The following is a 21467-nucleotide window of genomic DNA, read 5'->3' as shown; positions in this document are numbered from 1 at the left end:
AATTTAGTTTTGCTTTCAATTTTGAAAACATTAACATTATTACTGCCTGTGGCTGAAAATGGATAAATGTTTCTACAGCTTTTTATTTCATTACCGAGCCTGTCGGTTTCCAAAAAAAAATGTTGCATATGGTGTTGTGTTGTGTTTTTTTTTTTTTTTTTTTTTTTTTTTTTTTTTTTTTTTTTCCCCCCCCCCCCCCCCCCCCCCCCCCTTATTCAGCCCACATCTGTTCATGTTCAGGCTAGATAATCAAGACTCTTAAGTGTAGCCAGTATCATAGTGGGTACAGCTGCTGCCTTTGGACCCAAAGTTTGCAGGTTCGAATCCATTTTCCAGCTTTAGTCCCCTTAAGCGAGGTACTTCCCTAATTTGTGCCAGTAAATTTACCCTGCTGTATAAATGGGTAAATTATTGTAGGCAGATTGTGTTAAGTTGCTTTGGAGAAAAGCATCAAATGAATGTAAATGAGTGTCGGATGACAGTGTCAGGGAGAGTGGGCATGTCGTATGTTCCGTGTGCAGTGTGTGTGTGTACTTTTGCATCATTACGTTTCAGTTGAGTCCTGCAAAAATGTTTCTTAAAGAAATCTCATTCAGGAAAATTTATGCCAAAACTGGCAAGATTTTTACTTGAATAAGCAAACATGCACACGTTCAAAACGTTAAACACCACATCGCACTTTAACCAACTCAGAATTTTTCAAACGTACGGAATATATAACTGTCAGGAAAAAGGATTCACAAACTGGGCCTAAAGTCATCTTTCCTTTTTTCAATACTGGAGTAACAGGGTTTCATGTATGATGTCAGTTTGTGTCCAGGTGGTCTGATGACTGAACTCATCCTGATATGGGCTCCAGAGTCAGCATGTCAGGTGGTGCACCAGTTACAACGTAAACTTTCCGCTTTTGTTTAAAATTGCTCCTAACTGAAAAATTGAATGTTCTGGTGGTGCTGAAAAGAAGTGGAAGATGGAAGATTTGGAAATAAGTGGGGGGGGGGATACAATACTGTATTTGTGCTTTAGATATACTGTACTGTTTTATAATTAGTGTTTGCATATATGCACAACATTAATGCAAACTATAACAATGTATTATACAATGTAGCATTCATGCATGTTAATTGTTTATTTCCTTCAGGTTATATAAGACAGTACAAGGGGTTTGCAACTTACGACTGTCTACTTGCAGCACAGTTGTCCTAAATAGAGGACCACCTGTATTGTACCATTATTTTGTTCTCTCATAGCATACTTTTATTTAACAGCTACTAGCAAAGCAAATGATAAATATTGTTATGAGAATGTATAAATGACCTCATTTACATTTAATGATGTGCTTAGAACACCCTGATTGCAAGGGTCCTTCGCCTTTAGGTGGTGCTGTTACTTTCACTATCACCCTTGTGGATTTAACACCATCCAAGCTGGAGCCATCATCCTTGTGGCTCGTCTCATGGCCAAGCCCATCGACGGCGGAGGACCCGCACCTCATCGCCCTGCCCGGTCCGGGAGCATCGCGACTCTGCCCCGTTAGGCACTTAGCGCATCTTGTAGTCGTGGGAGATGTCCGCCTCACACAGCTGACCTTTGAAATCCAGTTCTATGGTGAAGTCCAAATCGCGCTGGAACGGAGAGGAAAGGAAATTCGTAATCGCTGTTGAGCAGCTTCATCAAGCAATGAGAAATTAAATATCTGTACATAAGATTCCATAAGATACTGTTTATTCAGCATGTATTCCATTTTGTAACATGCAGACCTGTACAGTGCTGCTTGAAAGTATGTGAATCCTGTGGAAATATTCATTATTCTGGTGTACAATATTAAAGTAAGCTTAAAATCTAAATGTTAAATCTGAACCTTTTTTCCATTTTATCTTTTTTTTTTTTTTTTTTTTTGGTTACAATGACTTGCACCCCTGATTCTACTTACCCACTTGGTATAACCAGTGCAACTTGGGCTTCTTATTTTTGCACCTGCACTACTTGCGTGTTTCTACTACACATGATTTCCTCTAAAGCAACACATGGAATTGGTCACACGAGAAACTGATTCTCATTAAATAACCATTTTGTAGTAAATGTAAAGGACACAAGGGCTTTGCATATTTTCAAGCAGCAACGTGTATGCTATTTGTACATGGTGTCACCCTAGGGGAGACGCAGACATTACATTTTGTTCTACATGTATAGTGATATTGCAGGGGAGTTGAGCTGAATTAGGGGAGCTGTCAGTCAAGGCTCACTGGACAAATATTTCCCCATAATAGCTGTGCTATAGATGTTCCTTTGGACTGGCATCCCATCCAGGATGTAACCCCGCGCCCAGTGATTCCAGGAGAAGCTCCAGACCCCCGCGACCCTGATTAGGACAAGCGGTTAATGAAGATGGATGGATGTGTGTTCTTGCGGAGCCCTTCAAGAAAACCACAGTAAGTGTTGAGGTGAGTCAGGAGCTGCAGGATGGCACTGTGCAGGAGGTGAGCTCACACTCACTGCATTCTTCTCATTGGGCTTCATGGCAATGCTGCCAGTGATCTCCTCGCCCCTCCTCACTGTAAGGTACTCCTCCAGGTAGAAGACAGTCTGCTTCCAGTGGGTGTAGGGAGCATCTGGTGCTGCATGGAGTGGGGTGCAGACAGCGTAAGCTTTATTCTTTTAAATGGATCATTAACACCAATAGGAAAAACAGTCACTGTACTCTTCCTTGGTGTAAAGGTGTCTTTAGGCGGGGTCTTCATTATTGTTATTGTATTGTATTTAGTGAGCGGGGGCAGCTGATAGCACATTGGTTAGAGCTGCTGCTTTTGGAAGCAAAAGTTGCAGGTTCAGATTTTATTTCCAGCTGTATTAGCCTTGAGCAAGATGCTTACCCTGAGTTTCTCCAGTAAAATTACCTAGCTGTATAAATGGGTAAATAGGTAGCTTAACATTGTAAGTTGCTTTGGAGAAACTCATGAGCTACATGAGTCAATGTAAACATAAGCGACACTTTGGATAATGGCCACATCAGATGTACTGCAGTACAAAAGCCACGGAATTAGCTAGAAAAGCATGAGATCGGGACACTCTGAAAGAAATAGATGGAATGATTTCACATACTAATGTAGGATTTTTTTTTTTTGAAAATACTAGCATTCTTAAGGAACCTGTTAATGTATGTGTAACGTTATAGCGACTCTTTCATAACCACAGCAACCAGTTTCAAAATTTATTGACTGTACCACACAAGAGTCCAACCTGCAGTCTGCCACTTCACACGTGGGCTGCAAGAACATTTGTGAAATTATTACTATGTATTATACCTATCAACAGTATAATAAATTTAGTGTGTTGTGACAGTAGTTTTAATTACAGTAGAGCACACAGCATGCCTACATAACGGAAATAATTTTTCAGTACATATATGATTTTCTGTTTTACTAAATTTTTTTTTTTTTTTACCAGATCTGTGAAAGAAACAGTAAAAGTTTGGACACCACTGACACATGAGAAAAATGTTACTACGCTATTAAGATCTATAACCCTCATTGTATCTGAAGGAAATCAAGTTTCAGTGAAATAAATTCAGTCCATGTATTTTTGGACTCCCCCCCCCAGGAGGCAGCTCTTACAGGAGTCCCTGGTCTTTAAGATAATTTTACACCAAAAGTTACTCAACGTAGCTACTTTGCAGTTTCCATTAATCACCAGTAGAGGTAAGTCATGGTTTTTTTTATTTTTTTTATTTATTAAATTTGTCTAGTGTGACCCACAGTGTTAGGTTTGCGCAGTAAGCTACTTACAACGATTTTCCCATTTACCCAGCTGGTTCATTTTTGGTGGAGCAATTTAGGATGATTACCATGATCAGGGGTATTACAGAGGGATTCAAAGCCCAAATTTTCAGATAAAAAAAACAAGAGCTCTGGACACTGTTGTTACCTGCTGTCAAAGTGAGTTTACAACTGGTGCCGCTTTACTGGTTCATATGAGACCACTGGGACGTCCAGAGGCAGAAAGTATTGCGAACGGTGCAGCACCTGTGGTTTGTGTTTAAACCAGGCGCTTAAGTGGATTTACCGTCTCACATTGTTAAAGCGGTGCTAAATTTACACCACGGCTTGGGGTAAATTACAGCTGCGGGAGCATCTTTTCAGTGCATCACCACCTACTGAAACAGCTGTCACTCAGCGCACGCTACCAGCAATGTTTACATTCTAAGCTTATTGTCAGGGTTGGGTACTCTCAAGAAGACACCTGGTTTGCTAATTATAATTGTATTATACACTATTTAATACACCGTGATAGTTATAATTATATATTTTTTTTTTCTAAAATTGTATGTGAGACTTATTTTATGATACATAAGTACAACTGTTTCAACTGGGAGGTGGAGGATGATGGGGAAGCGGCACAAAAGTGACAGCTCAAAACTCAAAGTGAGAGGATCATCTAGAGTTTATTCACCCTCTCTGCTTCTTCTCCACTTTCTCCACTCTTTCGGAAAACTGAAGGCAACACTTGTTATTCGTATGACACCGTGGTGCCCAATTTGAGTTTGCAACTTGAAAGTTTGTAAGTCAGGGACAAAGTGTACGCTGTACATGCTCTATACACTGGTCCCCCCTTATCTGCAGTTTTTCTTTCTGTGGTTTGTTACCCGCGATCACCCTCAGTCCAAAAATATTAAATGGAAAATTCCAGAAATAAACAATTCATAAGTTTTAAACTGCGTGCCATTCTAAGTAGCGTGATGAAATCTCGTTCTGGTCCGCCCAGGACATGAATCATCCCTTTGTCTAGCATATCCACGCTGTATATGCTACTCGCCCGTTAGTCACTTAGTAGCCGTCTCTATTATCAGACCGACTGTTGCGGTCTTGCAGTGCTCATGTTCAAGTAACCCTTTTTTTTTGTTTTTAATAAATAAAAGAATCCTTATTTAAAAAATCAATACTTATTGTCCCTAATTTATAAATTAAACTTTATCATAGGTATGTACGTATAGGAGAAAGCATAGTATATATAGGGTTTGCTACTATGCGCTGTTTCAGGCATCTGCTGGGGGTCCTGGGACACATCCTCTCTGGATACTGTACTTGTAGGTTATGTTATATGTTGATATCGTATGTGACACAGTAATCCATACCAGTGGAGAAGCCGGTCTTTTTGTGACATTTGGTGAACTCTATGTTGAAGTAGGTGACCAGGGCGTGGACGTAGTCATTGCGCTGAATTTGGAGGCAGAAGGCGGAGGTGAAGGACAGGTCCTCTGTCTTGACTGTGTAGATATCTACCTCCTGTTGAAGACAAATCAGTTCACTGTACGGAGACACACAGTTCCACTATAGTAAACTGTTGGCTTGAGGTCCAGACCTGGACTTCTGAGTGCAACTCGTAGTTGTATCGTTATCCGCTGGCCTATAACGAAATACAGCTTAACGTGGGACCGCTGTGAACGTTGCTGGACACGTCAGTGCTCCTTAAGGTGGGTTTGTGTGGAACGACACACAACTAGGGCACAGTTACAAACACTTTCTCACCTTTATCAAGCAAGAGTTGGTCACCACCTGCTTGGGATCCACAATGTCCACCAAGGGCTCCTTTATGGCCACGTTGCGGATGCAGGACATATCAAAGCCATATACATTTTCCCACCCTGCAGAGATGCACAAACACAGAAGCTTTGGATCAGTCCTGTTGAGGGATCGTGAATGCAGGGGCATGGACAGAACCCGACACTTGAAGCTTAAGCGTCTAGCTCAACAGGTCACATTCCTTAATACGCATTGCTGGTCTCTGGGACAAGACATACGACAGTACTTGTCCAGTCCACAATTGTGTGCTACCATCAGCACTGAGGCATCCCTCGATAATGGTCCACGACCCCAGTATGTATAAATGGACAATTAATATTCACTTGGTCATATTCACTTACACGTTTAAAACCTTTATGAATCCACGTGACTGTATGCCCACACTCTCAAAGGTCCACTTTCTTCCCTATCACCTTGTATGACGTTAAAACCCAACCAGATTAACAAAACCACTTGTTAGATTGTCTGAGAAGCACTGCTTGTGGATGCTTAGAGGCAAGAAGGTGAGCAGAAATAACATTTACTTATTTAATGATGCCTTTCTCCAAAACAGTACAACTCATAGTAAAAAAAAAAAAGGTACATTTTACAGCAGATAGGAGTTATAGATGCAGACACATGATTCTCAAAGCGCAGTCAGTTTGTCCAGTACCATTAGACAAGATGCAGCCTATAGAATTCATAGAAAGTACAGCAATGATTGTGACAGATGATGTTTGCAAGTGGAGCAGTTAGATCAGTACACAAATGAGTTTGAAGGAGGTATGTTTTGAGACCCCTTCTTGAAAGTTGAGGGATTCAGCAGCTCTGAGGGACAGAGGGAGCTCATCCCATCACATCAGAGCCAAAAGTGAAAGGGTACAGACTTTTGAGTCTGCTACTCTCGAGTGTGGATCCACCAAGCAGTGGATTATGTATTGACGAGATTTGTATTTCTGTTACGAGGTCAGGTTCATGATTCACACCTGCTGTCAGGTGACCAATTCTCTCCAACTGTACTTCTGTAGCAACAGAGAAGTACTGGTTAAAGCTGATGAAAACACATCACATGTGGAAAAAAAGAATTCTAAAGTGTGTTTCTGTCTCTTTGTGGGCATATGCAAGGACTCTATATTTCAAGTTTCAAGTTTCAAGTTTTTATTTGTCACATACACAACCATACTTAGTATGATGTGCAGTGAAATGCTTTTCCGACTGTTCGCGGTACAGATAAATAAGGCGATACAAACAAGTAGAAACTAGGAACGCACTCCGGGAATACGAGGAGTATATAATGATGAAAACAGGAAAGAATAAATAATGAAGTAGGACACAAATGTCTGTACACTCATATGTATGAGAGTGTGTGTGTGTGTGTGTGTGTGTGTGTGTGTGTGTTTGTGTGTAGCAACTCACAGTGAATTTTGAAGTCCTTGTACTGCCGGTCCTCAATAGCCACTACATACAGGGTGGCCCGGTCCGGAAACATCAGCCCACCGGGTTTCTGTGAATGAGTCGTGGGTGTTCACTTCATAGGCACACATTGCATTAACTCAACTTCACAAACACTGAGATCATTAGGGGTGTGTGTAGGTCATGGGGACTTATTTGAGTTTTTCCAGCTATTTTATCGGAAAAAAAAATCCATAGCACAGAATTAACAGGCCATTTCGGTTTACTCAAAAGAAATGTTCTTTTTAATTCAACCCCCAAGTCAGCTTCATGCTGATTTTACATTCTGTCTTGTTTCGGGTACAGCCCCATGTTGCTGCTGCTGTTAGACCACAGGGTCACCTTCTACCAGGCATCCACCGTAGATCTCATACACCCAGGACACGTGATCAGCACGCAACCCCATGTATTTTACGCATCCTGCAGTCCAAAACAGTCCTTCAAACACCTACTGCTGTCCTTGTTTACATGTAACATATGTTAATATCGTGTTTAACTATGTACGATTGTAATAATTTACTCATTTACACAGCAACATAATTTTTACTGGAGCATTTCAGGGTAAGTACCTTGGTTAAGGGTACTACAGCGGGAGGTGGGATTTAAATCTGCAGACTGAGTCCAAAGGCAGCAGCTCTAATCACTACGCCATCTGCTGGCCCTCATATGTTGATGGGGCGGCATGGTGGCACAGCAAGTAGCGCTGCTGTCTCGCAGACCCTGGGTGGTGCGAGAGGACGTGGGTTTTGATCCCTTCTCAGTCTGTGTGGAGTTTGCATGTCCTCCCCGTGTCTGCGTGGGTTTCCTTCCACAGTCCAAAGACATGCTGTTCAGGTTCCCCCATAGTGTGTGAGTGTCACAGAGAGAGTGTGTTCACTGAAGTATGTCTGGATGAGTGACCCAGTGTAAGTAGTGTATCTAGCAGTGTGAGTCACCTTGGTGAATAAGGTGTGTGGGCTCATAACACTACATAGAGTTCATTGGAAGTCGCTTTGGAGAAAAGCGCCTGCAAAATAAAAAAAAATGTATACACAGATCTTGTCTCTTCATTACAGACACGCACAAACAAAGCACCCACCAGCCACTTGTCCCGGGCAAAGATGACTGTGTTCAGCATCGATTCGTAAAAGAGGCAGTAGCCCATCCACTCTGAGATGATGATGTCCACCTTCTCCACTGGCAGCTCCACCTCCTCCACCTTCCCCTTGAAGATGGTGATGACTGTAAGACGCAGAGGTGAAAACGCTCCACAGGTGCCCTCTCGTACACCGCTGCGGATGTCAGTACGCAGCAGCGGTCAATACGATAGATGGAGCCCTTCATCCAAACATGCACTGAGTCATCCTACTCTAAACAAAAACTGCTCAAACCCACTAGTGGTAACAGGGATCACTTAAAGTTACAAATAGGCGTTGTTCCCATTGTTTTTACCGAGTTTCCCTTAAAGCCATGCAACCTTTTTTTGGTACCAGTGTAGGTTGGGTGGGGGGTGCGGTGGCGCAGTGGGTTGGACCAGGTCCTGCTCTCCAGTGGGTCTGGGGTTCGAGTCCCGCTGGGGGTGCCTTGCGATGGACTGGCGTCCCGTCCTGGGTGTGTCCCCTCCCCCTCCGGCCTTACGCACTGTGTTGCCGGGTAGGCTCCGGTTCCCCGTGACCCCATATGGGACAAGCGGTTGAGAAAATGTGTGTGTGTGTGTGTGTGTGTGTGTGTGTGTGTAGGTTGGTTCGTCTGCAAGCTAATATTTGTACTATCAGTTTGGATACTTTTACCTTACAGTGCTTTACCCATTTATACAGCTTATAATTTTTACCGGAGCTATTTAAGATAAGTACCTTGTTTAAGGATACTACAGCAGTGGGGGGATTCAAACCTGTGACTTTCAGATCCAAAGGGACCAAGCACCATCCGCTACACTATCTGCTACCCATGAATGGGAGTCTACAAGCTTAAGTATGGCAGGTGCACTGTTATTTAAAAAGCACATGAAATTAGTACAATTATTTGTCTTCCATTTAAAATTAATACCTGGGATATTAATATAAAATAGAGGAGTCTAATATGATCAAATGCTCTTAAACTAAATGTAAGATGTGTCTGCTTAATAATGCATTTGAAACTTGCTAGGATCTGTGTTATTTCCTTTGCTATATTAATTCAGTAGTAATATTTTTTGCAGTGGTTTGTATCAGAATGTTCCCTCTGTAAAAAAAAAAAAAAAAAACTGTATATGGGTTGAGCCAAGACATGAATTTCTGTTCCACTAGAAGGATTAACATGGGACCTGTATGGCAGCTGGTCATGTAGTGGTTGGAAGTGCTGCCTTTGGAGCCAAAGGCTGCAGGTTTGAATCCCACTTCCAACTGGACTTATTTTTCCAGCAATTTTGAGCAATGTACAGTACTGTGCAAAAGTTTTAGGCACTTGGGGGAAAAAAGCTGTAAAGTGGGAATGCTTCCAAAGATAATTCTCTTAATGAATAAATTTCCTACAAAGCTTAGTAACCATCCATCGTCAACAACCGCTTGGCGTGGTGGGTTTGACCGGGTCCCACTCTCTGGCGGGTCTGGAGTTCGAGTCCTGCTTGGGGTGCCTTGTGATGGACTGGCGTCCCGTCCTGGGTGTGTCCCCTCCCCCTCAGTGTGTGTACTTTCTTTCTTTAAGGACATACAAAATCCTTACTGTAATACTGTAACTTTCTGCAAAAGGAATGCTTGGAAATCTAAAACATGCTTTTTCCCATTGACACTAATGCAGAATACATTAAATAACTATCTAAAAGAAATGTTTCCGTGAAACATCTAAGTGCCCAAGATTTTTGCACAGTACTGTACTTACTCTAAATTGCTTCAGTGAAATTACCCAGCTGTATAAATGAGTAAATAATTTTAAGACACTTTGGAGAAAAGCATCAGCTAAATGAAAAAATGTAAATGTATGATAATTCACATGAATGCTCAGTGTGATGTCTCAACAGTGGACTTTTCAGACTTCTCAGTATTTGGTCACATTTTCAAAATTTTCCCTTGTGTTTGAATGTGTCCATAACTTGTTGCCGTTTCACTTTTCATGTTGCTGTGACCCCTTGTTGTTGAAAGAAATGCAATGAAAACTTGAAAAATTACTGATAATATAAAATTACTAAAAAGGAGCGGCAGAATAAATTTCTTTTTAAAAAAAATCAATTTGAAGAAAGCATTGTGCTTTTTAATGACACCTGAGGCATGTTACAGCTTTAGCGATTTATAAATTTCCTCCAGAAATAAACACTTTATTTAATGTAAATTAATTTATGCTAATTCCTTTCAATTTAAATAGAAGACAAGAGTCCTCATGGATTCACAAGGCAGCAGAGGTTCTCGAGCAGAGACATGCTAATCGAACCCGCAGCTGTTCCTCTGCTACAGCGCTCCTCCCTCACGACATTCCCAGCTGTGCCACAGACACGGAACCACAAGGACGCATTTTTAAATGCCACTGCCATTACAGTATTGTTATTTAACCTGAACTGGATCGGAAAACTTCCCAAACGTTCAGGGAAAACACGACCGAGTCCTTTTGGCTAAATATAGCAGATAATACACAAATATTATTATAAACTTGCACCCTTTTATGTTTCCTTGGATTAATTAGTTCAACCCTCCTATTGGTATATATAGTGTGCGGTAATTTTTTTTTTTTATTACTTGGAAAAACTTTCAAAAGTGGACAGGTAGCACAGTGTTTGCAAAGCGAGAAACTGCACTTTGCTTTCGGCAGAGAAAATTCATGTGTCACTGGGCGTTACGCTGTGTCCCGGTACTGTCAGCGGTGCTGTCGAGTTGAAGCGCTCATTCGTACCCTTTCCAGCTTCTGCTTCTGAGCACCTGTATGCATGTTTTCGGTCTGCCGCACATGTTTGCCGTCGACAAGGTGCCCAGGGAAGCAAAAAGATAAATATTTCAGTGATAAGTCTAGGGCGGCTGGTGGTGTCATGGTTGGAGCAGCTGCCCACCTCCTGCTGTGGTGCCCTCTAACAAAGCTGCTTGTCCTGCAATTGCTCCAGTACCTTCGCCTTCCTGTGTGCCTGGGTAGCTAGTTGTGGCCCTGCGATGGACTGGCGACCTATCCAGGGTGTGCCCCCCCCCCCCCTTTCAGCCTTGTGCCCGATGTCTCCGGGATAGGCTCTGGCTCACTGCGACCCTGGTCGGGATAAGCGGTTACTGACATTGGTTGGTTGGTTGGTTGGTGATAAGGCTGGCATTATTAGATGACATATGAAAAAATTCAGTTTAAATGAGAATTATTTCTGCGGTCTTTCGTCTGAATTCTCAAGCTCAGATGTTCTTAACCTGAGATCTATGCATCCCTGGGGGTCCATGAAGTGCTGGCGTGCTTTGGAATTTACACTGATATACTGTAACTAAATACTAGTAGTGTTGTTAAGTAACTACATAAGAGTTTTAAGTAAATATATTCCTATGCCATTACTATGTGGAGCGGGGGGAGGTGGCACAGCGGATTTAGCCTATGCCTGCTCACTGGTGGGTCTGGGGTTCGAGTCCCGCTTGGGGTGCCTTGCAACGGACGGGCGTCCCATCCTGGGTGTGTCCCCTCCCCCTCCAGCCTTGCACCCTGTGTTGCTGGGTTAGGCTCCGGCTTGCCACGACCCTGCTTGGGACAAGCGGTTTCAGTCAATGTGTGTACTATGTAGAGCAGTGGATGGAGCTGGTGTCTCGCAGTGCCTGGGCTGCATGTTTTGGTGTGGGTTTGAATCTCTCTCAGTGAGCGTGCCGTTTAACTGTTGGCATGGGTTTCCTCCATCAGGAAGATGTGCGCTGGTCACTGTAAATTGTCTGTAGTATGTGTGTGTGTGTGACAGAGAGATTGCCCTGCCATGGACCGCTATCCCATTCATTGTGCACCCTGAAGTTATCAATAATAGACGACTGGATATTACCTATTAAAATATACTACATCGTTACCTATGATATAATTCTCTGCAAATGCAATCAAGGTTCAGTGCAATAAAGCAGGTGCAATATTTTTTCTGAATTTATCTGTGGACACTTTTCATCAGATTCTTAATGGGATCCTTGGACTAGAAAAGGTTCAGAAGCAGAGATGTAGCATTAGGAGGCTCTCTGAGAACTGAGAATTTATTTGATCCTGGTGTATTAGTGTTCCAATCTCCTTTCTTACTCTTAGGACAGTAAAAGGTAGAAAAAAGGGCAAATCACTGTGGTAAATGAAAAATTTGCCATCTGCCACACTGTATTTTTAGGTAACTACCTTAGAAGTGAAATTTTTACGGTTCTTCTAACTTTTCGATGGATGTAAATGGGATAGAGGACGGTGCGCAGTTTGGCAAGGGCAGTCCGATCTTTATCGAGTCGTCATTGTAAATTTGATAAAAGCAATTTCCATATATTCATCTGGAGCCTAAAAGCCGTCTCTTTTAATCATTTTATCGGTCTGTTGGGCGCCACTCATCCCATTGGACACCGTATCTGAAAGACGACCACATAACACATAGTCTCTTACCGCTGTCCAGGTGGTTGGATTTGATTATCTTCTCCGAGTATTCAGATATACTCGAGCATTCAATCTGCAACAAACAGACAAACAAAAATGAAAAATGACAGCAGTGCGAGGCTCAGCAGTCAAAAACATAAAAGCATTTTGGCACGACTGCGCGTTCCATCCCTCGCATTTGTTTGTGTGTTATTTGTTTACTGTATCTGTGTATTACTGTCACTGAGCCAAAAGTCAGACCACACTTCGAGTGACTGATGCAGAAATCCAGGTAATTCCAAGTGATTCATAAACTTTTTCTTGCCTGTTAGTAGATGCAACAGTGCGAGAAGGAAAGCGGCCTTCCATTATGCCCCCGGGACCTCCGCATGGCCCCCTTTTGTCCAGGCCAGTAAATAATACTGCGGTAGTTTAAGCCAGCTGCAGTCTGCAAATGATCCTTAACCTTACACTCTTCCACGAGTTGCCCCTTAAAGGGAAAGGAGCCTAGATTAGGAGCTTTGTGTTGCTCTGCACCATCATTGTGGACCAGAGGTTGACCTCATCGGTTCCAGCGAGGGCACAGCACGCCCCCCCCCACTGCTACATTTCACTACAGTAGTCTACTGTAAGGAGTTCCTTGTGTGAGGCTTTGCTCTCTCAACCCATGTAGACAAGGACTTCATAAGGACTGTCAACTGGTAGTATCATGGTTAGAGCTGCTACCTTTAGATATAAACATTTCTCCAGTAAAACTTACCCAGCTATATAAGTGGGTAGATAACTGTGGGCCATTACACATTGCAAGTCACTTTGCAGAAAATCGTCAGCTAAGTCAATGTCCGAACTGCGTAAATGGCAGCGTTTTACATGTCTTAGCTGGGAGGGGAAATATGGCTGCAGAGCAGTGAAACCAGGTGGTCTTTTTTTGGAAACCAGTAAGCATCCAAACTGCATAATGTAAAGAGCTTGAGAAGAAAATCCAAAAACAACAACAATGTTAAATGTGTTTCCTGGCGACGGCCCGCAAATGTAAAGCGTGTGAACGTTTTAGTTCCAAACGCATTTAATCCCTTGTATGGAAGGACAAGGTGGCACAGCAAGTAGCGCTGCTGTCTCACAGCACCTGGGTGGTGCGAGAGGACGTGGGTTTGATTCCTACTCAGTCTGTGTGGAGTTTGCATGTTCTCCCTGTGTCCGCATGGGTGTCCTCTGGGTGCTCTGGTTTCCTCCCACACTCCAAAGACATGTTGTTCAGGTTCGCCCATAGTGTGTGAGTGAGAAAGAGAGTGTGTTCCACTGATGTATGGATGACTGACTAAGTAGTGTACAATACTAGCAGTGGAAGTCACCTTGGTGAATAAGGTATGGGCTGATAACACTATGTAGAGGTTGTTGGAAGTTGCTTCGGATAAAACCGTCTGTTAAATAAAGTAACGCAACGAGGGGGAAAATGTTACGCAAAGCTGTTGCATTTTGTCCTTGTCTATTTATAGCTCCACAGTTTTTTAAATCTGATTTATGCAGTAGTGGAGTAGAAGTGAAAGGTCCTTTAAGTGTTTTTTTCCTGTAAAGTGATTTCAGTCCCTCTTCTGAGTGGATTAAGCGCATATGTCGCATCGGTGTTCTGCATTTGGACTTTGGAGGAGAGCCCAGAGATTTTCCGGAAGATTCATTTTCACTGGGAAACCTCAGCAGTGTCACGCTGTTGGCAGACGTGGAAATTCATCTCAAGATACACATATACACGCAAACAAGTAGGAGGTTGTCTATGGGGTTCTAGTTCGTGGGAAAGAGGAGAGGACGATAGGCTCCCGCTGCTAACACATACACGCAGTGAAACCTGCAGACGAGCACCACTGTTTCATGCATGCAGAAACCTATGTCTGAACACACACGCAACCATGCCGCACACACTCACGCAAACACATGAAAGCCTGCACACTACCGCCCGCCCACACACTGATCCAAGCCTCCTATAGAGGAACACGGTGCAACTGATTATTGAATTGGATGCGGAAAGTGAGATTTTCACGGTTGCTTCTGCTCCGCCGTGTTGCGTCTGGTGGTGAACAAAGCCCACGGCAGGGTACCTTCTTCCGGCTGCAGCCCCCTGTGGAGGCGGAGCATCTCGACCTCGGTGCTTCTTCGTGTGCAGCCCGCAGGTGGCGGCCCCTTACCCCGTACACGTGTCTGGCCCCCGCTTTGGCCGCAAACATAGACAGAATGCCCGTCCCACTGCCCACGTCCAGGACGATCTTGTCCTTGAAGACGTGCTTGTTGTGGTACATGGCGTTCCTGTAGGTCAACGTCCGCACCTCGTCCTTGAGCATCTCCTGCGGAGGACAAAGGAGCTCAGAGGGGGGGTGCATTGAGAAGACGGTGTCTTCCATTCAGCGAGCAGCTCTAAAGATGCCCAGTTTACAGCCTAATGGGTTTTGTTTCAGCTCAGAGCACCAGAATAGATCGCAGGCGCACAAAACGCGAGCAGAGCAGGCAAAGGACAGCTTCCTGGGAAATAGGGACTGAAGAGAAGTGATTTCCAAGAAGAAGTGGCTCTCGCTGAAAACAGCGCTATATCGCCGTCAAGTTTTCCCAAGAGGACGCCCTCTTGTTCCTCGGGATCTGTCCGAAAGAGAATAACGTGGAAGGATGCAAGAACGCCTTGGAGATCCTTCACTGTGGTGCTGACAATAGTAGTAGTAGTCTTAGTAGTAGTAATAATAATAATAATAATAATAATAATAAGAATAACAACAACAACAACAACTTTTTTATACAGTTCCCTTCAGACAAAATTTGCAGCTCAAAGCACTGTTTTTCCTTTTGAAAATAACACCACTGTACCTAAACACTAGAACTGTTAAGTAAATAAAACTGAAAATAAAAACTAGAAATACAGATAATAATATTTAAATTAGTTATAAATTAAAAATACAAATTACTCCTAAGATAAAAATAACATTTAAAATAAATAAAATTAAGTATGGATTCATCTGAGCACTGCCTCTGTCTATTTCAGTACAGCAAGAGCCCACATACTGACCTATATATTGAAAATGAAACAGGAGGAGAAAGATCTTGCTAGCCCATTTTTGCCCCCCCAGCCCAGCTACCTGCCCCCAGTAGTATGTCACAGAGCCATAGCTCTTGGCCAACATGTCCACATTCTGACCTTCAGAAGAACAGTCGCACCTCATGGATGCCAAAGTGGGCATAGGAGTCAAAGTAGTAGTCCCGGGAGGTCATCTCATCGGGGTTCAGAAACTTGGCCATCTTCCCCCTGCCGGGGCAACTTGGCAGGGTGGAGGAGCGAGGCGTGTGTGGTGGTCGGGGTAGGTGGTGGACGGGCAGCGCAGGCTTGGGCAGCGTGGAGGGCTGCGCTGACTGGGACAGAGGCTGGGTATGGCTCACCGGTGGCTACAGAGAGGGGGAGGCAAAGTCACACACTGTCTCGGGCAGTGGTCAAGTAGGGTCAAACAAAAGGATCATGGGTGAGGTGTGGAGAGGAGGGGTGGTAGGGGTAACACGTACACTAAAGAAGCAGAGCCGAGAGAAGTGACGTCACAAGGGATGGGATGGGGGGAGGAAGTAGGGTCATATGCATAGACAAAGCCAGGACAGGTGGGGTCATGTAGGAAGAGCTGTAGATGGTACAACTCAGAGTAAACAAGTGCATCGCATCAACAAATACAGATGTAGACATGTGATTCTCAAAGTACAGTCACTTAGTCCAATACCAGTGTAAAGAGAGGTGCTTTGAGAACCTTCTTGAATGCTGAGAGGGATTCAGCAGCTCCGAGGGAGAGAGGGAGCTCATTCCACCACATTGGAGACAGAAGCAAGAATCTTCTTGCTTTTTTGGGAGTTAATTACTTCCACCATTAAGTCCTCTCTCCTAATTTGAGCTATCAGAAGCAGTTCCAAGTAGCCAAGATGCTAACTGCAAGCCTGGTCCATGACAGTGTGATGCAGTGACTAAGGCAGGATGAAGGCATGCAGGTGGGGGGTAACCAAGTAGCAGAAGGTGATTTATTCTGCACAGGAGTTTCAGTGTGTCTCCAAAGCTGTGATCATCACCTGCAGTGTCTGCTGAGATACCAAGGGAGGCGTCTCTCCTGAACCCGTTACCTTCTGCGCAAGACAGATCATTACAGGTGTGTTAGAATTGCTGTTTCCTGGGATCAGGAACAACAGGAAAGGAACATGCAAATCTTCTGATACCACAAGGGTGGGCCTTTTCTCACACTGCAGAAAGCAAAACATTCAGCGTGCAAATAATAGTTCTGCATCCTTATTTCAATAAAGAATATTGCAGTCAGATCCACATAACAGACCAGAGAAACCAAACACAATAAGGAATCTAATGTCCAGATTTTGTTTATTCGAAGCTCATGGTCTGGTAGATAATTTGCTTTGTCCAACTAGACATAGAAACAAAGATAGATAAAAATGCATTATTATTAATTATAAATATTCTTTGTTTAGCTCATATCTTTGTCCAAGAAATCTTGAGTTATGTTACTTAATTTAGCAGATGCTTTTCTTCAAAGCGACCTCAAATGAACTCTCTGCGGTGCAAGTCTCTGTGAGTATTTCTAATAATGATTTTGACGGCACAAGATTATATTTTTTGCTGTGCGAAAACTTTTATTCCAAGTGATTTACAGTACTGGGCTTTTTTTTTCCCGGATCAATTCAGATTAAGTGCCGTGATCAAGGATACGACAGCACTATGAAGGCAACTGTCACAATGAAACGGGACGGAAGGACCCAAGTGCGGGGTCGTTCGTCTGGATTCAGAGGATCAGGCAAGTTGTTCTCGGTATCGGGGATAGGCGGAGGGTCGGTCGATCGGGGTCAGAGTGGGAATCCATGGGCGAGGTCAGGAGACGAAGCGAAGGGTCGGTCGAACGGCGATCGGAGTTGAAATGAAGAGCCGTGGACGAGAAACAAAGCAAAGGGTCAACAACCGGAGAACATGAACTGAGAACTGGAGATGAGCGAGGAGTCACAAGGAAGGGCGGTTGTCTCTGACGAGATTCCACAAAGGTATGGGAGCTGAGGAGGGTCTTTTAAAGGGTGAGTGGTTAATCTGGTGCTGGAACAGAGTCAGGTGTGGACGTGACAGCTACAAGTCCATTATGAAGGTTGGAATGTACCAAGAGCAGAAATTTAGACACAGTAACAATTGCGATTACTATACTTTTATGGCCTTCTTTTAAAAACCAGGAGCTTTTGTTATGAATAAAACACCTGTTTAAATTCACATGTACTCGTTTACACAGTTGGCAAAAGTACAGAGGAAACAAAAAAATCTCAGTCATTCTCACACAAACGTACTATTGAACATATTATTACGTATGTATTTCTAAATCTGTTGTCTTCCTCTTGAGTTCTTTTCAGTATCATCAGAACACTCGCTTTTTTCCTGTTAGCTGTTATTAACGCAAAGTAATGTGAAGGAAATCACAAATAAAAAGTTTTGTACACAAAACACAATGGTTGTTGGACACCCAAACAAGAATAGAAACAGTGCCTTGTGGCAGCATGGTCGGTTGATGTTCTCGAACAGCAGACGGAGCGGTCGTCCTTAGCCATTATGACCGAACATCAGGACTAAAAAGTAATATAATAAGGTCAATAAAGATGGTTGTATTGGATGTGGACTCATTAGAACTGGAGGGCCACACACTCCTCTTTCCTTCAGGATGCTTTAAGAGCAGCTCATAGAAACACAACAGTCTCTTTAGTCATCTTGCCTTTGCAAATGTTTCCTCAAAGCACCAGGTTGCCCCGTGACTCGCTCCCCGAGTGCACCGCATGAGTCAGAGAGCATGACGCAACAGGCTCACCCACGGAGCCAGAGAACATTTGCTCTGTGTGGGTCCACTTAGAGCGATTAACCTACCTGTTGTCCACTTACTGGGAGAGACAATTTACTGTACACTCAGGTCCGCCCAGTGAGGCGGCCGCCGGTCACTTTGCACCAGGACCACAAAAGCAGACCATGAACACGACCGAGTGTCTTGAGTCATTTTATGGTTCAGGTGCCCAGCTGCAGACTGACCTGCTTCTCCGTTAGATTCTCTCGTTCTCCACCAGCCGTTTCGTAACGATAATTGTAAACGCATTCGCAGACGGGAAGTCCTCGGCTTACGATAGGGTTTTGCTCTAAACTCCCTGTCCATCGTGAGACAGCCATAAGGATACATAAACCATTAACATGCATGAATGCTGCACTGTATAATAAGGCTTGTTAAATAAATTTAATGGGACGACCGTTGTTAGTCCAGGTGGTCATAAGGTACATATATTGTATCCTAAGGACTGCCTGTAATGTACAAATATTTACATTTCCCTCAAAATGAGAGAAAATATACATACACACATATATATTGAGGGAGACCAATTAGGTTTGTTAGAACACCATGATGCCTATGAGACACAGCACCGGCCTTAGGTCGCTCAAACCTGTTAGACCCAAAGACCATGAAGGGAAAGGAACTTCCCCAAATTAAAACTGGTCAAATTTTATCAAAGGTCAAAGACGCTCCGAGAAAGGCTCAACAGCTTTGCAACATCATCCACCGAAAATGACGAAGCCAAAAACTTGGATTTCGACAAAAAAGTTTAGGAACAGAAATCAATAAATCTTTATGTAAAAGCCCAGTTTCAGCACATTTTATGTCTAAATATAAGATTAAGAAAAAAGTACATATCCTAATCATACACACCAGGGCTTTCAAAGCACCCAAGCCTCAAAATTGTTCTTTATGCCTAGTGGAGCTCATTTCTCTTCTTTTCAGCATCAAAGTATGAGGGAATAAATGTAGATACGTTTTGTGTTTGATACAGCGCAGTAATATAAATTCCTGATACCTCATTTTAAATGTCAAACCCAGGAGGCCCAACAAAGCGCCCAACTTGGCCTCACAATTGCTGATATAATTGCACCTATTTGCGTTATTGGATCTCTTTCGGAAGTGAAACATTAACGGTGTCCTTTGATGCCCAAACCCGCGCGGAGAGGAGAACGCGGGCGACTTTCCCGCGGTTTCCCCTTAAGCACAACGGACAGCGGCGCGAGCTCAGGGGGTCTTGACTTCAGCGGGTCTCCCCGGAAAACCTCCAAGAGATCCTGCGTCTCGCTGCAGCGTCCACAAACGTGCAGATGCGGAAAGGCGGTGCGCACAGTGCGCGCGCGAGCTGCACCTCTTCGCTTCCGCGCGGCTATGCGGGCGGGGGTCTCAGGTGCGGAGACGAAGCGGCGCGCGCGGACAAGGAAGGGCCACGTGCCAGCGCGAGAGGCGGCGTAAACGACCCTGCAGCTTTAGTGCAGACCCGGCCGGAGGTTCGATCGCTGTTTTCTGAAGCGGGAAAACTGAGAGCAGGAGGTGGTGGTTCGCGCCAATGTGAGCGCGTGATGTCGCGAGGCATGTCTCTTACCTACCTCGGTGCTCTCGGACTCCGCCATCTTCCTCCTGAGGAGCAGGCAGCGCGAGGAGTGTTTAAGTCCCATCGGAACCAGGTGTGTCCGATACTATGATACTGTGTTCAAAAATAGGGGGAAAAAGGAAAGTGGAAGAGAAGACACCGAAGTGGACGGGGTGTTTTTTTTTTTTTTTTTTTTTTAAATATCTTACGTTTGGTTAACCTTCTTGCCTAAATCATGTTGTTGTTTTTTTTTTTTTTACCTAGAAATGAAAAATATACGTTTGCTCCGAGATTTAAAAAAAAAAAAGAAAAACTTGAACGAGTCCTGAGGAAGGGGGAAGGGTCCCAGCGTCACTGGAGCAGAAGTTCTCCACTCCAGCGCTGAGAGAAGGGAACGGAGCTCATCCCTTGTTGAACGTGTACACTGTGTGCAAAGATGGGTATTTTACCGCGCTGTTCTCGGGTAATCGCTCAGAACAACTTAATGCCTCAAGAAGACCTCCTAAAACCCACGTCTGCTGATTCATGCTATGCAAAGCTATGTAAAAGCAGGAATGGAAATTTTTTTTTAAAAAATCATCATTAATGTGACGCTTTAGAGGAGAAGACAGATGGGTCCTGGGCTGTGGTGACACACATTCGCCTTCTTGCTGGTGGTTCTTCGGGACAGGAGGAATCCTCCGAATTCTCGTTGGCGTTGGTTGCGGAGACAGAGCGTCATGGGATCCAGTCCTTCCCTTCAGTCGGTATCCTTGTCGTTATGCCCGCGAGGGACCGTTTCCTCCCCAGAGTTGAACTTCTTAGCCCTGGAGTGGAGAAGGTGTCCGGAGCGGATCCCTGCACTGATGCGTGAAGGGTGGATCCCGATCCTACACCCCGCAGGATGTATCTCACGCATCGCCCACTTCTGCGTGCCGCCTGGTGTTTCCACCCCCCAGAAAAGAGCTCACAGTTGCGCTGGAGAAAATCGGGGGTCGTCGCCGCAGCGCGAGGCAGACCGGCGGGGGGGCACTAGGAATGTGCGCCGCGCGCTCTCCTCTACCGCCGCTCGCGGACAGGTGCGCAGAGGACACGTCACACGCACCTGGACCGATGTCCTCAAAACCGTTCCCCCTCCCCCTTCCAACGTAATAATTACTCTGTAAACACAGTAAAAACTACGGACACAAGCGAGTGCAGCGGATCGAACTGTTCGCTTGCACTGCGAAGGTCGCTGATTCGAACCCCACCCCGCCAGTAGTGTTGATGAAGGTGTTTATCATGCATCATAAGGTCACCGTGCTGTAAATATTGGTAAATCGTTGTAACGCTTATGTAGCAGTGTCGCTCGCTTTGGAAAGGTGTTCCGGCTAAAGAACGATAATGAGAGTAATTTGACTCCTATGTGGCATTTCAGACGGAACTTATTAATTTTTGGTCTTTTTTCCACTGTTACCCAAAGCTGAAATGTATCTGTAATACCAGCCAGTATACACAATATCTGAAAAATCTTGGAAAAGGGGCAGCACGGCGGCGCAGCGACTACCGCTG

General features: G+C 44.2%; 1 protein-coding gene across 1 annotated transcript; it reads right to left on the bottom strand.

The window, feature by feature from the left end:
• Nucleotides 1-998: 998 nt before the first annotated feature.
• Nucleotides 999-21158, bottom strand: LOC108935886 (protein arginine N-methyltransferase 8-B-like). The gene is made up of 10 exons (XM_018754853.2): nt 19954-21158; nt 15696-15920; nt 14681-14836; nt 12531-12594; nt 8089-8231; nt 6975-7062; nt 5526-5641; nt 5132-5282; nt 2497-2618; nt 999-1625 (listed from the first exon to the last, which is right to left on the bottom strand). Exons 1-10 carry the CDS (start codon nt 20020-20022, stop codon nt 1542-1544), a joined length of 1218 nt encoding a protein of 405 aa, XP_018610369.1. The 5' UTR covers nt 20023-21158; the 3' UTR covers nt 999-1541.
• Nucleotides 21159-21467: the final 309 nt, after the last annotated feature.

This window comes from Scleropages formosus, chromosome 5 (assembly GCF_900964775.1).
Source record: "Scleropages formosus chromosome 5, fSclFor1.1, whole genome shotgun sequence".
In the NCBI taxonomy this organism is placed as follows: Eukaryota; Metazoa; Chordata; class Actinopteri; order Osteoglossiformes; family Osteoglossidae; genus Scleropages; species Scleropages formosus.
Note: the sequence above shows the minus strand (reverse complement) of the source record. Positions and strands in the feature narration are given on the sequence as shown.